At 57.2% G+C, this 14,706-nt stretch overlaps 1 protein-coding gene across 4 annotated transcripts; it reads left to right on the top strand.

Annotated features, from left to right (window-relative positions):
- Window positions 1–248: 248 nt before the first annotated feature.
- On the top strand, window positions 249–14,476 carry Sh3glb2 (SH3 domain containing GRB2 like, endophilin B2). 4 transcript variants are annotated; one of them, XM_052182081.1, is made up of 12 exons: window positions 250–412; window positions 4,124–4,265; window positions 4,855–4,983; window positions 8,694–8,827; window positions 9,014–9,106; window positions 10,816–10,878; window positions 12,236–12,259; window positions 12,664–12,753; window positions 12,904–13,004; window positions 13,291–13,305; window positions 13,427–13,667; window positions 13,942–14,476. In XM_052182081.1, the coding sequence occupies exons 1-12, from the start codon at window positions 350–352 to the stop codon at window positions 14,047–14,049; spliced, it is 1,203 nt and encodes a 400-aa protein (XP_052038041.1). In that variant the 5' UTR covers window positions 250–349; the 3' UTR covers window positions 14,050–14,476. The 4 variants fall into 4 exon arrangements, with proteins under 4 accessions (XP_052038043.1, XP_052038044.1, XP_052038041.1 ...); XM_052182083.1 differs by lacking the exon at window positions 12,236–12,259 and having other exon boundaries at window positions 249–412; XM_052182084.1 differs by lacking the exon at window positions 13,291–13,305 and having other exon boundaries at window positions 249–412; window positions 12,904–13,050; window positions 13,942–14,040.
- The last annotated feature ends 230 nt before the right edge of the window (window positions 14,477–14,706 follow it).

The raw sequence follows: 14,706 nt of genomic DNA, 5'->3' as shown, positions 1-14,706 counted from the left end.
ATTTTTCAAAAAACGAAAATCTACACAAAGAATTACCAAGATAGTCAATAGTATATTGTTACAGTGCGTCTTCACAGATAGAGTAAAATGTTCAGGAGAGTGAACGGCTGGCTGGCTGGCGTGGCCGACGGCCGGCAGGGGGCAGCAGCGCTCCCGCAAAGCCCCGCCCCTCCCCGGCTGGCCCCGCCCGGCCCGGCCCCGCCCCACGCTCGGCTAGTCCGCCGACGCGCGCGCACAGAGGGCGGGCGCAGGCAGCAGGTGGGCGGGGTGCGAGCAGGGTGCGTGCGGCGGGGCGGGGGGCTGCCGGCTACTCTGGGGCCGGCGCGGCGGCCCTGCGGACGGGCGCGCCATGGACTTCAACATGAAGAAGCTGGCGTCGGACGCGGGCATCTTCTTCACTCGGGCGGTGCAGGTGAGGCCTGGCACGGCGCCGCGCTTGGGGCCCGGATGTGGAGCGCGCCCCGGACGCCCTGCAGCAGGAGCCCCTTCCCGGCGGCCGCGGCTGGGCGCGCTGGCGGTAGCTCAGGCCCCTGCTCCCTTGTCCCCGAGTAGCGGAGGGAGCTCCCAGCCAGGTCAGCTGCACCTCCCTACGGCCGGGGCCCATGGGGGTCTGGCCCCGGTGCCTGGGCGCCTGGCAGTGCCTGTTTGCACTGACAGGTTTGCCCACTGCCCCGGTACCTGCACAGCCCGGGCGATGAATGACCACTGGGTGGTTCATACGTCCCTGCACCAGCCTCCCTTCCTCCCCCGCCCCCGCCCCAGGCCAGGCTGGCAGGTTGAGGGCCACACAAAAATACCCCAATCCCTTTTGCGGGCCTCAGTCTCCATACCCGTGCAATGGGCAGGTTGGGGCTAGGGTTCCATCCAGCCCCTTTCACACGCTTGGATAGTCAGGCCGGAAGCCAGGAGTTATTTCCTTTCTGCTCTGCGGGAGGCTTGTTTCCTTTCACTTCCAGGGCCTAAAGGATGGCGAGAAGGCTGGGGTCTGGCAGGCTGCCCTCTTTGGGTTCCGTCCAGGCCGGTAATGCTGATATTGGAACAAATCCTAAACATTTGGTAGAAGAAAGAGAAACTGAGGCGAATTAATGTCTCGATAAAGGGCTGAGGTCAGGATATGGATGTTAAAGCTTCTCGTGACCTTGGGGGACAGGAGAGCATTACCTCAGGGCCTCTGTTTCTCAATCTGAGTAATGGGGTGAGTGGGCCTCTTCCCCGGGTTGGCTGCAAATGCAGTTACCGAGGTTAAATGCACCTGTGCAGCGTGCAGTGACCTTGGACAAGTCAACTCAGCCTTGCTCTGCCCTTCAGTAAAGCAGGTATGAGCCTCAGGTTGGAGGCCCTGTCTGCGCCAAGGGGGGGTGTGTGGGATTCTTGGGGTTGCTGCACCCCTGGTCTAACCCATCTCAGTACCCCAGGATTAAGATTTGTATGCTGCCCTTGTTGACCTGCTGGGTACAGTCCCCGTCCCCTCAGAGGCCCATGTGGTCATGTTTACTAGAAAGCACAGGGTTCCCATGAGACTTAGTGTCCTAGTGGGGATTGCCACTCCTATTCCCAGTACCAAGCCTGGTGGGCAACCCTGGCACTAGAGAGGATAATACTAGGGCCTCAGAGCGAGAGGGGGGAAGCCTGTCCCAGTGTTGGCATGGCAACCACAGTATCTCCCACATCTGGGAAGAACCTGATCTGCTGGTTTCCTGCCACTGCTGGGTCCTGCCATCTGACCTGGCCAGGCCCACAGAAAGGGCTTAGAGGTAGTGGTGGCACCGGGCCTCACTCTGCCTGATGGGGGCAGGCACACGGGTCACACTTGAGCTGCAGCCAGGGCCCAGGCCCAGGCTGGGTGGAGGAGGGAGCTGGGAGTGTTATAAATAGAGGCTTTCTGTGCTCCACACACCCACCCTCCTGCTGATGCCATCTTGCTGGAAACTGCCTTGGACTGTTTCAGGCGTGATCCCCTTCCCCACTGAAGAAAAGGAACTAGGCAGCAGGGCGCCCGGCACCTCTAGTGAGGCCTAGAGAGGTGCCTTCCACGGAGGTCGTCAGGAAGAACGCAGGTGTTCTTTATAACCAGGGTGTGACAGCTCCCTAGGGTCAGTGTCCCTGTGCCAGGCACCAGGTCCCTGTGTGGATCAGTGACAATTTTGAGAGACTCACCCCACCCGTACCCCAAAGAGAGCAAGGTCTCCCCAGCCTGAAACCTAAGGACAGGCTCCCTTCTTCAAGAGTGATTTTCAGGGTGGCATCCCTCACAAAGGGTCCCAGAGTTGTGTTGGAAACATCAGTCAAAAGACTGTGAAGCAGGTGCCAGTGCCAGAGTGGCCCTGTCAGGGCAGGGAGGTGAGGAAAGCCCAGCACATGGCACAGAGGAAGGCGAAGACTGCTTGTGGGCGGGCGTGGAGAGCCACCCTGCCAGGATCTCAGCAGCCAGGTACTAGGGCAGGGAGGGCTTCACCCTCACCCAGGTGGGGCAGGGAGCACTGGGTAAGGAGGACACCCAGGGCCCAGTCAGCATGGGAATCTGTGCTCGGCAGCTTACAGACACCCCCCCCCCTCAGTGTCACTGCTGGGAGACTTTGTAAGTGACAACACTGGCTAACAGTACCCCTGGGCCGGGTGGCTCAGCAGGAGTCTTCCGCTCCAGGACATTTGAGGCCCTGAGTTCTGTCCCCAGTCTTTCCAAAAAGAAAGCTGTTAAACCCATATTATATGCTGGCTGGATGTTCCGTGAGGTGGGTTTTAGCTGCTTTCCAGGGAGAAACTGAGGCCCAGGGAAGTTGTGCTGCCTCTCTGGGCCCTTTCCTCAGCTGGAACGTGGGACTAATAACAGCTTTGGAGGGCTGGTGGGAGGGCTGCGACCTGCTTGGATCCCTGAGGAGGTAGGACCACACAGACAGGAGCAGGGACTGTGAAGGCGGGGACAGGCTTAGCTGCACAGGGAGCTGAGGGAGGAACCCCAAGACCTGCTGCATAATTGATGGCTGCTGAGACCTGGTGGCTCCCGGCTGGCCTCTGCATGATTCATCACAGGCTGTGGCTCTGCAGAGCCTCCTGCCCTAGACCCAGACTCCAGCACAGTCCTGTGCGTGGCCTCAGTGCCCATATCTGCAGAATGGGAAGCTTGACCCTGCCTGCTTCAGATACTGCAGACTCAGTGCCCCGGGCTGTACACCGTGGTCCTTATCTTACACCTGGCAAAGATTTCACCTTTTTCTGGCTGGACCTGGGGCAAGCCTGGTCACCTGGACAATGACCTGGGGCAAGCCTGGTCACCTGGCTGGAAAAAGCCTTTGCTTGGGGATATCTGTTCCTGGGCTTTTTTTTTTTTTCTACATTAGATGGCCAGGACTTGGGTCCGTTTCCCATTATTCCTAGGTGGCCCACATGGCTCCAGCCAGCTCTGATGGGGACCCATGTGACCTGCCAGGTCCTGGGTACACTCAGCAACTGGCTCTGGTGGGCTGGCAATGTTCTCTGTTTGCCACACCCAGAGGCCAAACATCCGACTGCCTCCCTCCCCTCACCCCTCCCTAGACGCAGCACTGCCCTCAGCGCAGGCTGAAGTGTGTACAGCAGTGTGTGTGTGTGCGTGCTGGGCACAGGCTCCGTTGCTAGCCCCCTCACGTCTGACGTCTGACCCACAGCTCCTCTGCCTTACCCTCTGTAGCCTGTGAGAGGCACTTTGGCTGTCTGTCCTAAGGGGAAGCTGAGGCCCAGAGAGGCCAAGCCCTTTCTCAGTGTCGTACAGTCCAGTGAGCAGAACTGAGATGTGACTAGGGTCTCGTTAATCTAGAACCCAGATTTGTTCCTGTTCCCTGCCATAGACCCTCTTCCTTGTGGCCCATGGGGTCCCGTAGTAACTCAGACCCGTGCCGTGCCCTGGGCCCCATCTGTTCCCTAAGGACTGGCTACCAAGTTCTCTCCCTCAGCCCTGGCTGGGGCTCGCACTCACTGGGAGCATACATGCTTTTGTGGAGAGAGGGGCCAGAGATGCTATGGGGTTTCCGGGAGCCTCAGGCCTGACTTAGTGACACCTCCCCTCACCCTTGAAAAAGGCAAGCAAGACCCAGGGTGGGTTCGGAAAGGTTTTGGCCCCAGGACCTCTCCTGCACTTCCTCCCCAGTTCACAGAGGAGAAGTTTGGCCAAGCTGAGAAGACTGAGCTTGATGCCCACTTTGAAAACCTCCTAGCTCGGGCAGACAGCACCAAGAACTGGACGGAGCGGATCCTGAGGCAGACTGAGGTGCTGCTGCAGCCCAGCCCCAGTGAGTGGGTGCGGGGCAGAGGCAGGTGGGCAGGCACCCCAGGCTCAGGACCACAGGTCAGGGCTCAGAGAGGGAAGGCCAAGGCTGGGCTGGCGGGAGAGGTGGACTTCCTGGAGTGGAGCACACATGGGGAAGGAGCCGTGCAGACTGCAGGTGTGAGGGAGCCTTGGCACGGGCTGGACCTGGGGAAGGACCTGACCAAAGTCATGGAGTCAGCTCCTGCCAGAGACGCTCCCCAGGTGAAGGCCACCTGCATGTCACCTATAAACCTGCAGTGTGCCTACGTGTCCAAAGAGGCCTGGGGACCAAGGGCGGGGTGTTCTTCAGATGTGTGCTACACGCCATAAATCCTATTCAAATAGGGGAGAAGAGGTGGTGCTGACTTCAGCTCTCTGTTACTTTATATCCCTGGGCCTTGGCGCCCTTTGTAGTCTCACGGGGTGGATGCTGATGTAAGGGATGGGTCTGGAGGTCTTCAGTATGGATGCTGGGATGGGGTTGGGACTTCCCAGGGTGCGTTTCTCTCACTGGCTGGCATCTGTGGCTTAGACCAGAGAGCCCTGTGGTTTTGGCTGCTATCTCCCTACAGGTGCTCGAGTGGAGGAGTTCCTGTATGAGAAGCTGGACAGGAAGGTGCCCTCGAGAGTCACCAACGGGGAGCTGCTGGCTCAGTACATGGCAGAGGCGGCTGGCGAGCTGGGTCCCAGCACTCCCTACGGTGAGCCCGAGTGCAGAGCCAGGACCTGGAGTTGGGGCGGGCTGCAGGCACTGGCTCCAGCTTTTGAAGTTCCGCCTCCCTCCCCACCTCCCTCTTTTTCACTTTGGACTGGGTTTGCTATTTAGGGCTGGCCTTAAATCCCAGAGCTCCACAGGGCTTTGACTGCACAATGCTGGGATTGAGGGCAGAGGCCATCAGACCCGCTTCCTCTGTTTAAAGTCATACGGATAACCTGAGTTTATTCTAAATGTAAGATCTTCGGTGGGTGTAGAATAAAAGAATTAATCCTACCTTAGCCAGTTTAGAAGTATGTGTGAGGTATGGTGTGTGTGTGTGTGTCATGAGTGTGTGTGTAGGGTGCATGTGTGTGGTGTGTATGCATGTGTGGGATCCAGTGTGTGTGTGTGTGTGTGTGTGTGTGTGTGTGTGTGTGTGTGTGGTATGTATGTGTATCTGTTGTCTCTGTGGTGCTGGAGTGGGAACCTGGGGTCCTGTGGATGCTTGGCAAACACTTTACCCCTGAGCTGCGTCCCAGCCCTGGGTCATGTATAGCCATGTAGGTGCTCATAGATGCATGCGTGTAGAGGCCAGAGGTCCAACCTTAGGCATCTTTCCTCTGACTAGACTTGGTGTTAATCCCTGGTTAGACTACAGCTGGCCAGCCAGCAAGCCTGTGGACCCACCTGCGGAACCCTGAGATTCCAATCTCATGTCACTGACCTGCCGTACATGTGCTCCGGGGATTGCCGCGGGTCCTCATGCCTGTGCACACTGTGCCTTCCTGACTGAGAGTCTCCCCAGGCCTGCCCTGTGCTTCTCAATAGGATCCTCTGTACCCTGCAGCCCAGCTTTAACAAAATGGTTTCTTCTTGTGTGTGTGGGCGTTTGCCTGCCCCTGGGTATACATCACTTGTGTGCCTGGTACCCAGGGAGGCTGGAAGGGGGTGTGGCTTCCCTCGGACCCCGAGGTCCAAGCCGTGTGAACTTGGCAGCATGGGTGCTGGGAACTGCACGCTGGTCCCCTGGCCGAGCAGCCGTGCTCCAGCTCCAGCTCAGCGGTCATTTGCCGTTGCCTAGCAGAGCTGAGTCTCGCTGGCGTGTGTCGCCGCTTCTCTTCCTGTTTCTCAGTGTTACTCAGGTATGCCTTACAGTCCATAAGATGGACCCATCAGATGTGCTTTATGTATACACTCCGGTGAATTTAGAGGTGTACGAACCTCTCCACCTCAGCCAAGCGTCTCCCCTTTATGGCGTCAGTCCTGGTGCCCACTTGGACTACCGGTAGCGCGTGTTTGGGTCTGGCCGTTGCTTCAGCTCCATATCTGACCTTTTGAGAAACTGCGGGGCTGAGGCTCCCTCAGACATTCGATAAAGCGCTGCCTGGCTTGACAGGGTCTGCGGCTTAGCGCCCCGTGAGCCTGGGACGGGGGCAGAGAAAGAGGGCACCACCAGCTTGTTCTTCCCAAGTGGCTCTGTGGATTTCTACCCACTGGCTCTACTGTTGGGTCTTCAGTCTGAAGTTGAAAACTCTGCACTTTTTCATGGGCTACGACGGTGGTTCTCAACCTTCCCACACCGAGATCCTTTAATACAGTGTCGAATGGTACACTGACCCCGGCCGTAAAATCACTTTTTTTCTTTCTTTCTTTCTTTTTTTGGTTGTTTTGTTTTTTTCGAGACAGGGTTTCTCTGTGTAGCCCTGGCTGTCCTGGAAGTCACTGTGTAGACCAGGCTGGCCTCGAACTCTAGGTGTGTGTGTATATTCTGTGTTACCGGGTAAAGCCTTGTTCAGGAGCGTTGGCTGCTGACGGTGTGCTCTCGCCGACGGTCCACCTGGTTATTGAGAAAGAGCAGGACCTTCCCAGCTGTTTGCTGCGCAGTCTTTTCTTCTGCAGTTTGTCGGTGTGTCGGGGTGTGTACATTGAGCCCTGCTAGGTCCTTTCGCTTGTCCTCCTGATGGGTTGGTGTGTGTGTGTGTATGTGTGTGTGTGTGTGTGTGTGTGTGTGCGCGCGCGCGCACCCAGAAATCAGTCATCCTCCACCACTCCCTTGCTCACTCTGTAGCTCATTTATCCTGCTGACCTTGGTAGCCAGTCTCCTGTCTCCACTGCCGTCTGTAGTAAGGTTATCGATGCGTGCTACTGCACTGAGTTGTGTGAGGTGCTAGGGACCTGAGTTCAGGTCCCCATGCTGGTGCAGCAGTCACTGTGACACCCCACCAGCCCTGGATTGACCGTGTTACCCCTGTGAACTACCGTGTGGCCAGCGCGGTATAACCCTGTGCTTTCCCCACTTGGGAGGCTGAGGGTGGAAAGCATCTATCTCAAAAACCAAAATGAAAATGGACTGGAGAGATGGCTCAGTGGTTAAGAGCATTGACTGCTCTTCCAGAGGTCCTGAGTTCAAATCCCAGCAACCACATGGTGGCTCACAACCATCTATAATGAGATCTGATGCCCTCTTCTGGTGTGACTGAAGACAGTTGCAGTGTACTCATATTAATAAAATAAAATCTTTTTTAAAAAAAAAGAAAATTCTTCTTGTCTCTAGTTAAGCTCTTTGCCTGAAGTCCATTTTGTTGTATACCTGTTTGGCTACTTAGCTGTCCAGTGCCACCATTCGCACAGTAACTTTTCCTGTTCTTCTGTTTATGTCATAAAATCTCAAGTGTGGCTCTAACCAGTAGCATTCAGTATAGACAGTATTTAGTTTTTTTAAAATATTCATTCTGACAGTCAATATGTTTTCCTTAGCACGCTTATTAGTCCAATTAAGGCAGTTATTGAGGTGTTAGATTTACAAAAGTCTTTTTTTTTTTTTTTTTTTTTGGAGACAGAGTCTTACTGGCTTGCCCAGAAGGGCCTCTAACAGTGAATCTTGCAGCCTCGCAGCGATGACATTAGAGGCCTGCCCACCACTCCTGCTTGCCCCCTGGGTCAGTCAGTATGTGTTAGTGGTCAGCCAGTATTGGCCAGACATGGTTCTTACATATCTTCATCCCTGGGACTTCACCAGGAAGTGAGTATGTGAATTGAGAAACTCGTCTAAAGGTTGAGCAGTTTGCAGATCCAGCTGGCCTCTGCCTCATGGGGACGAGGCTTCTCCTCAGCCCTGGTGGGAAGAGGCTGGTGCGCTCCCCAGCCTGTCTCAGACGCACCGCACCACAGGTCTGCTTGCTGAGAGATATCGCAGATGCCTTAGACTTTTGTGGATTGTGTTGTTCCGGCAGGGGGCTGCGCTCTTACCACCAGGCAGGTCTCCTGCCTGTCCAGGCCTCCAGGGAGAGGTGGCACATGCCCAGGCTAATGCCACTTGGTTGTTCTTACCAGGGTCTGCTAGTTCTTCAGAAAATGTTTCTTCATTTGTTTTTGTGCTTTGAACAGTTTCCAGGGTCTGGAAGTTGACATCTTTGATAGCTGTGTTCAGTTAGTGTGACTTTTGGGGGGAGACTTGTCAAACTCCTTTTCCTCATCCTGGAACTTCCCAGTCTTGTGTTTGTTTTTGAGATGCCAGGCCTCATGCCCTGCCTCCTAGGCAAGGCTCCACGCCAGCCTCACCCCAGCAGCCCTGTCCATTCTTTTCAGGCCGTGCCATGTGTTAGAGGCCTCAGGTTGGCAGCTCTGTAGGCTGCCTGTGCTTGCTTGTCAGCCCCAGTGGAGGCCGAGTAGCTGGTGTCTTGCCCCTTTCTCACCTTACAACTCTCTGCCCAGGGAAGACACTGCTCAAGGTATCTGAAGCCGAGAAGCGCCTGGGAGCAGCAGAGCGAGACTTCATCCACACCGCCTCCCTCAGCTTCCTCACACCCCTGCGCAACTTCCTGGAAGGAGACTGGAGAACGATCTCGGTGAGGAGGCCAGCCACTCCTCTCAGCTCTGCAGAGGTTTTCACCTCAGGCAGGGTTGCGGTGACCTCCTCAGAGGTGGCTCCTGCAGGCTGAGTGACCAAGAATGACGCTCCATCTCTGGGTCTCCGTTTGTCAGGGGTCTCTGCCCCGGCCTGGCCCATCTCACTGTCCCTGTCATCCCTGCAGAAGGAGAGGCGGCTCCTGCAGAACCGGCGTCTTGACTTGGACGCCTGCAAAGCCCGGCTAAAGAAGGCCAAGGCAGCCGAAGCCAAAGCCACGGTAAGCACCCCGCACCCTTCCTGACCCAGACTCTGCCGAGGAGTCCAGGGTGGGGCAAAGGCCTGGTATTTGGCATGCTCTTCCTCCTTGGCTGGGGTTAGACTGTGCTGACTGGTCAGGCCATGGAATCTGTCTCCACCCCAGGGAACCCTGGTGGCTCCAGGACAGACATGTATGAGGTGGGCAGACTCACAGGGCCTGTAACTGGGTTGGGCACCCTGCAGGCCTCTGAGATGTCAGATGGAATTCTTGCATGCCTTTCCTGCCTCCGTGGATGCAGTCTGGCCCTGCCTGGGCATGGCTCCCTCACTAACTCTCCACCTGCTGCTCGAACATGGGGTACAAGCTGCCCTGTGCTTAGACTTCCCTAGGCTGTGGAGACCACTAGAGCTGGCCAGCCCCCGTAGCCCAGGCAGGGACTTTCTAAGGAGCAGGGCCTGGGCAATCCTGCTCCTCCTAAGCCCCCAGCCCACAGGGGCCTGCTCAACCAGGAGGGGACAGGCTAGACTAGGAGTGCTGAGCACTGTGTGGAGCAGGCTGCTCTAGGGTGTAAGAGTCCTAATGGCTACCACAGGTCCTGAGGAGGAAGTTCCCAAGTACCAGGTACGCTAGGGAAACTCCTCTGTGCTTCTCAGCCTCTCAGCGGAAGAAAGGTGGGCTAGATAGGCGAGCCTGCAGGCTCTCCACTGCCCACCCGCCTCTCACCACCTTCATTCCACACGCCTTCCCTACAGCGTGGTCTGTGCTCGCTGGGGCCTACACTGCCTCTGCCAGGGCCATAGCCAGGGCCCAGGTCACCGGTGTGCACGGCCCATATGTAAAGAGAACATGGTTTTTGTGATCACGCGTTAATCACCTGTGCAGAACAGCCCTGCTCCCTGTCACGCCTGCCTTTCCTTAGTCACTGCAGGGTAACCGCTTTCCCCTTGGAGCCCAAAGGGCCTTGGGCCTGTGAGTTGTGAGGTATGAGCAGTGTCCCTAGGGCCTGCTAGCTGCCCAGGACTCCTGAGAGCTCCGGCTGTGCCTGCTCCCCCTGCCGCGGACTTACTAACTCTCTGTTTCTGTTCCTTTCCGTTCTGCTTTGGGTAACTTGGCTCAGTGTGAGGGCGATGTGAGTATACCCGTCCCATGTGCCGTGCTGCTTCCGTTCGCCCATCCTGCCCGAGGGCTGTGGCCAGCCCAGGGCACACCCTCAGGCTTTTGCAATTGGCTGGCCTCCGTGCAGTCTCTGGTTTGTGGGGATACAGGCACTGGCCTGTGAGGCAGCTCCTTGCAAATGTTGAAAGCCTGTCACTCTGTCCGCCCATGCATCCATTTATCTACTCTTGTGGGGAGGGATCTGGCCTTGGTGAAGAGCCAGAAACAGTGTGGTGAAGTTCTGAGGTGCCGAACGCTGTGGTGGGGAGGGCTGTGGATCTGTCGGACCTCCTTGTATGCCTGAGACCCAGAAGAGGGGCAGCCCTAGCCTGTGGGTCCGGGGCTCCCTGCCATCTGCCCCACTCCTCAGCTTGGACCCACTGAGCCCCTAAGTCTGTCTCAGCTCCAGGTGGCTGGAGTGGGTAGAGGGTCTGTGTTGTATCTGTGTTCCCTCCTGTCCCGGGGCCAGGGCTTCTTGCATCTCCTTATAGGAGTCCCTGGGGCCACCTCCTGGCCTCAACACTGGTCCTGGCCCAGGGTGACCCCTCCCCCATGAACTCTGTTCCCGCCAGACGGTGCCTGACTTTCAGGAGACTAGACCTCGTAATTACATTCTCTCGGCCAGCGCCTCCGCGGTAAGCACCCCTCCCACCGAGCCTTGCCCCACCCTGGCCTCCTTGGCCCACAGCTCCTGCCACTGGCTCTGCCAGCGCAGGCCCAGAAGACAGCAGTGAGGCAAAGGCCCTGCTCATGTTGCAGGTTGTCCTGAGAGGGGCAGCTCAGAACAGGGAAGTGACATCTCCATGTGCCCCAGTCTGCTCCAGCAGGCAGGCTGAGCTGGCTTCTCCCTAGGCAAGGCAGAAGTTTTTGACTAGTTGTACAGAACCCCTTCACACACTTAGGACAGCACAGCACCACCTGCAGGGCACCTGAGGAACTTTCCACTCCAGCCTCCTTATGGGCCTGGGGGGGACCCAAGGTAAGAGAGAGGGGGCTGCCCGGGTCTGGCTTCCTGTCTCAGACTCTTGCCTTAGCACCATGGTAGGTTGCAAGCCTGGGAAGCTCCTGGAAAGCAGGTGGGAGGTAAGATGGAGCTGGGCCAGTGCAGTAGCCTGGTTGAGTTCGTAGGTGCATAGACTGTGGGGGGTTGGCCAGCCACACCTCTGTCCCTACGGCCTGGGTGACGCTCTCCTGCACAGGCCATCTGACCCTCTGCTCCTGTTCTGAGCATGCCACTCATGCTCAAATGTGTCATTTGTGCTGTCTGTCATTCCATGGCTGGCAATTGTCTGAGATGTCAATGCTTAGGCTAGCCGTCCATGACACGTAACAATGGTGCACTTACTGTGGGCTGTGCTCTGCCGGCCCAGTTCAACAGTCAGTCCATGTGTCAGGGTGTTGTCCTAGGCCAGATTTCCACAAATGACCATAAATTGGGTCTCCTAAGTCACGGTGGGGGGAGGGGGGCTTTTCTTCCCTAGACTCTGGATGACACTTCCCGCTCCCCTCCCTGGGCCGAGTGGAAGGAGAAACATCCCGGAGGGTGGAGGCTGCCCTGTTTTTTTCTTTTGCCACTGACCCCCAGTGTGACTCTGGCCCGAGGCTGCCTTTCTCTGCCGGAGGACAGAAAGGTTCAGTGACTGGCCCAGGGTCACTTGTCCTGTCCTGCCTCCGAGCAGGAGTCAGGGTGGGGTGGGGACATTCGGTCTCTGAGACCCATGTAGAGTTGGGGGTGGCTGTAGGAAGTTGTAACAAGCGAGCCGTGCAGCTGGCTGGCCCTGCATGCAGCATGCTAGATGGGGTGTGTGCCACCTCCTGCCCTCACGCCAGACCGTGTTCCCTCTCAGCTCCTGCTTGAGCTGGGGTGGGCAGAGGTTGGGTCCCTGGGAGCTGGGGCAGGCACGGGCTCTGGCATCTGGCTGTCCCCGCTCCCCCACTGACCAGTGCCCGCCTTGCCTTCCCTGCTGCCCCATGCTGTTCTGATCTCCACAGCTTTGGAACGATGAAGTTGACAAGGTGAGTTGGGTTTAGGGAACTTGGGGATAAGGTCTAGAAGGTCGAGGATAGGGGCCCAGACATAACTGCTGCTGTAGATGGGGATCTGCCTTACACTCACTGGAGTACTTGTTGGGGATACCAAAACCCCCTCTGGGAAATGACTGTCCTACAGCACATTAGGTCCAGTAGCAGCGTCTCCTGATAGATCATACCCCTTCAGGTTGGGGAGGGTCTGTCACTGCAACTATCCACAGGTTCCAATGGGCTCCGGCTTCTCTGGATATCAGTTGTAGGTACAAAGCCAGGGGTAGAGCCAGGCATGTGTTCCTGGAGGCTGGTGACATTATTCCCAGTAGGCACAGGGAAAGCTGGTAGAAAGGACACGGGACAGAGCTGCTCTCATGACTGCCTTCCCCACCTAGGCTGAGCAGGAGCTTCGAGTGGCGCAGACAGAGTTTGACCGGCAGGCAGAAGTGACTCGTCTCCTGCTGGAGGGAATCAGCAGTACCCATGTGAGTCCCACATTTGTGTTCCACTGGGTTTTGCCACAAGCAGAGGCCACAGAGCCAGCCCACAGACTGGGCATCCCATCCCCACCCAGTGGTGTCAGCGTGGATGTGGATGGGGACAGGCCAGAGGTGAGCTGGAGACCTTTCTTCCAGGTGAACCACCTTCGCTGCCTCCATGAGTTCGTCAAGTCTCAGACAACCTACTATGCACAGTGCTACCGCCACATGCTGGAGCTGCAAAAACAGCTAGGCAGGTGTGGCTGGACCCAGGCCTCTGAGGCCCCCTATCTCCCAGACCCAGTGAGTGGCCCAATGCTTCTGGCCAAGGGCCTTCTCTTCTGAGCTCAGAAAACCCCATGATACATGAGGTTGGACTGGAGGCTCTGCCTAGAACCCCACCTGGGCACCTCATGTGGTGAGACCAGAGTCCCCAGGGGCTCACGGTGGTTTCTAGTCTTTGTGCTGGGGAGGCGGGCAGAAACAAGCAGGTGGGACTATCTCAGCTCTTCCTTTATTTTGTTTTTTCCCTTGTGCTGCCAGCTCCCAGGGCGCCATGTAAGTTATTGAGGGTTGGGCCTCCTTGTGTGTAAAATGGGCCAGCGTCTCTGGTCTGTCTTGCAGATTACATGGGGCTCTCACAGGTTAGCACTGGCAGCTGACATACCCTTCTCTCTAGATTTCCAGGCACCTTCGTGGGTACCACAGAGCCTGCCTCCCCACCCCTGAGCAGCACCTCACCTACCACCACTGCGGCCACCATGCCTGTGGTACCTACTGGGACTGGCTTGGCCCCTCCAGAAGAGGCAGCTCTCTGCCTGGAAGAGGTAGCTCCCCCAGCCAGTGGGACTCGAAAGGCCCGGGTGCTCTACGACTACGAGGCGGCTGACAGCAGCGAGCTGGCCCTGCTGGCTGACGAGGTTGGTCTGTGGTCCTGAGTGGGCAGATGAGCTGGACAGACCAGGAACCCTGAGTCTGCACAACTCTGGTCATTCTTGCGGAACCCCGGACCCAGGGGACGAGCTGTGGGGTCAGGGGAAGTGACTACAGGTCTGAAGCAGTCCCTAGCTTCCTCCATGGCCCAGTGCAGCCCTGAAGTGACCGCTTTCATGGGGAGGTAGCAGCTTTGCCCCAGCTTATCCTGGGGCTAGGCACCCATGTCTAGGGCATCCGTTTCTTCTCTTCTGCCAACAGCTCATCACTGTCTACAGCCTGCCGGGCATGGATCCTGACTGGCTCATTGGCGAGAGAGGCAACAAGAAGGGCAAGGTTCCTGTCACCTACCTGGAACTGCTCAGCTAAGCAGCCCCTCCCAGGCTCTGCTGGCGACAGCTGCTTAGGACGAGGGACCGACCCCCTTTCTGGCTGTGCTCATCATTCAGCTATTAAGGACCCTGCAAGACAGAATGGCTCCAGGCCCCTCTGCCAGCCCTGCTTCTGACCTGCCACCCTGCACCCCAGGCTTCCAGCTCCCTTCAGGCAGGCGGGTCACTCCATTACAGCACCATGGGCTGGAAGGGTGAGGGGACAGCAGCAAACAGGCGGGGCTGGGACAGTGTGGCAGGAGAGCAGAAGGGAGTCAGAGCAGCGCCACCAAGTGCTGCCTCCCCACTCCCTTACAGCGCTGGCTGGGCACAGTGGCTCCAGCCGCCATCCCCTCAGCCTCTAACATTCTGACTTCTGCCTGTCTGCTTGCTCTCTGGCAAATAAATCCTCCTTTGTGTGCAAATTGCCTGGGCTCTTGTCAGGATCTTAAGTCCATGAGCCACCCTGAAAGTGTGGCAGAAGACTTCACTGGTCTCTTGGGGCAAGGTGGTGTGGAGCCATGGCACCAGCTGCTCCAGAGTACAGAGCAGAGGAAAAGTCCTCCCGGCACCCCAGTTCCCAGTGTTCTGCACATACAATTACACACTTTGTGCCTAAGGAAAATATCTGCCCCTACACCTGGACCCACAGGAT

This window comes from Apodemus sylvaticus, chromosome 5 (genome assembly GCF_947179515.1).
Source record: "Apodemus sylvaticus chromosome 5, mApoSyl1.1, whole genome shotgun sequence".
In the NCBI taxonomy this organism is placed as follows: domain Eukaryota; kingdom Metazoa; phylum Chordata; class Mammalia; order Rodentia; family Muridae; genus Apodemus; species Apodemus sylvaticus.
Note: the sequence above shows the minus strand (reverse complement) of the source record. Positions and strands in the feature narration are given on the sequence as shown.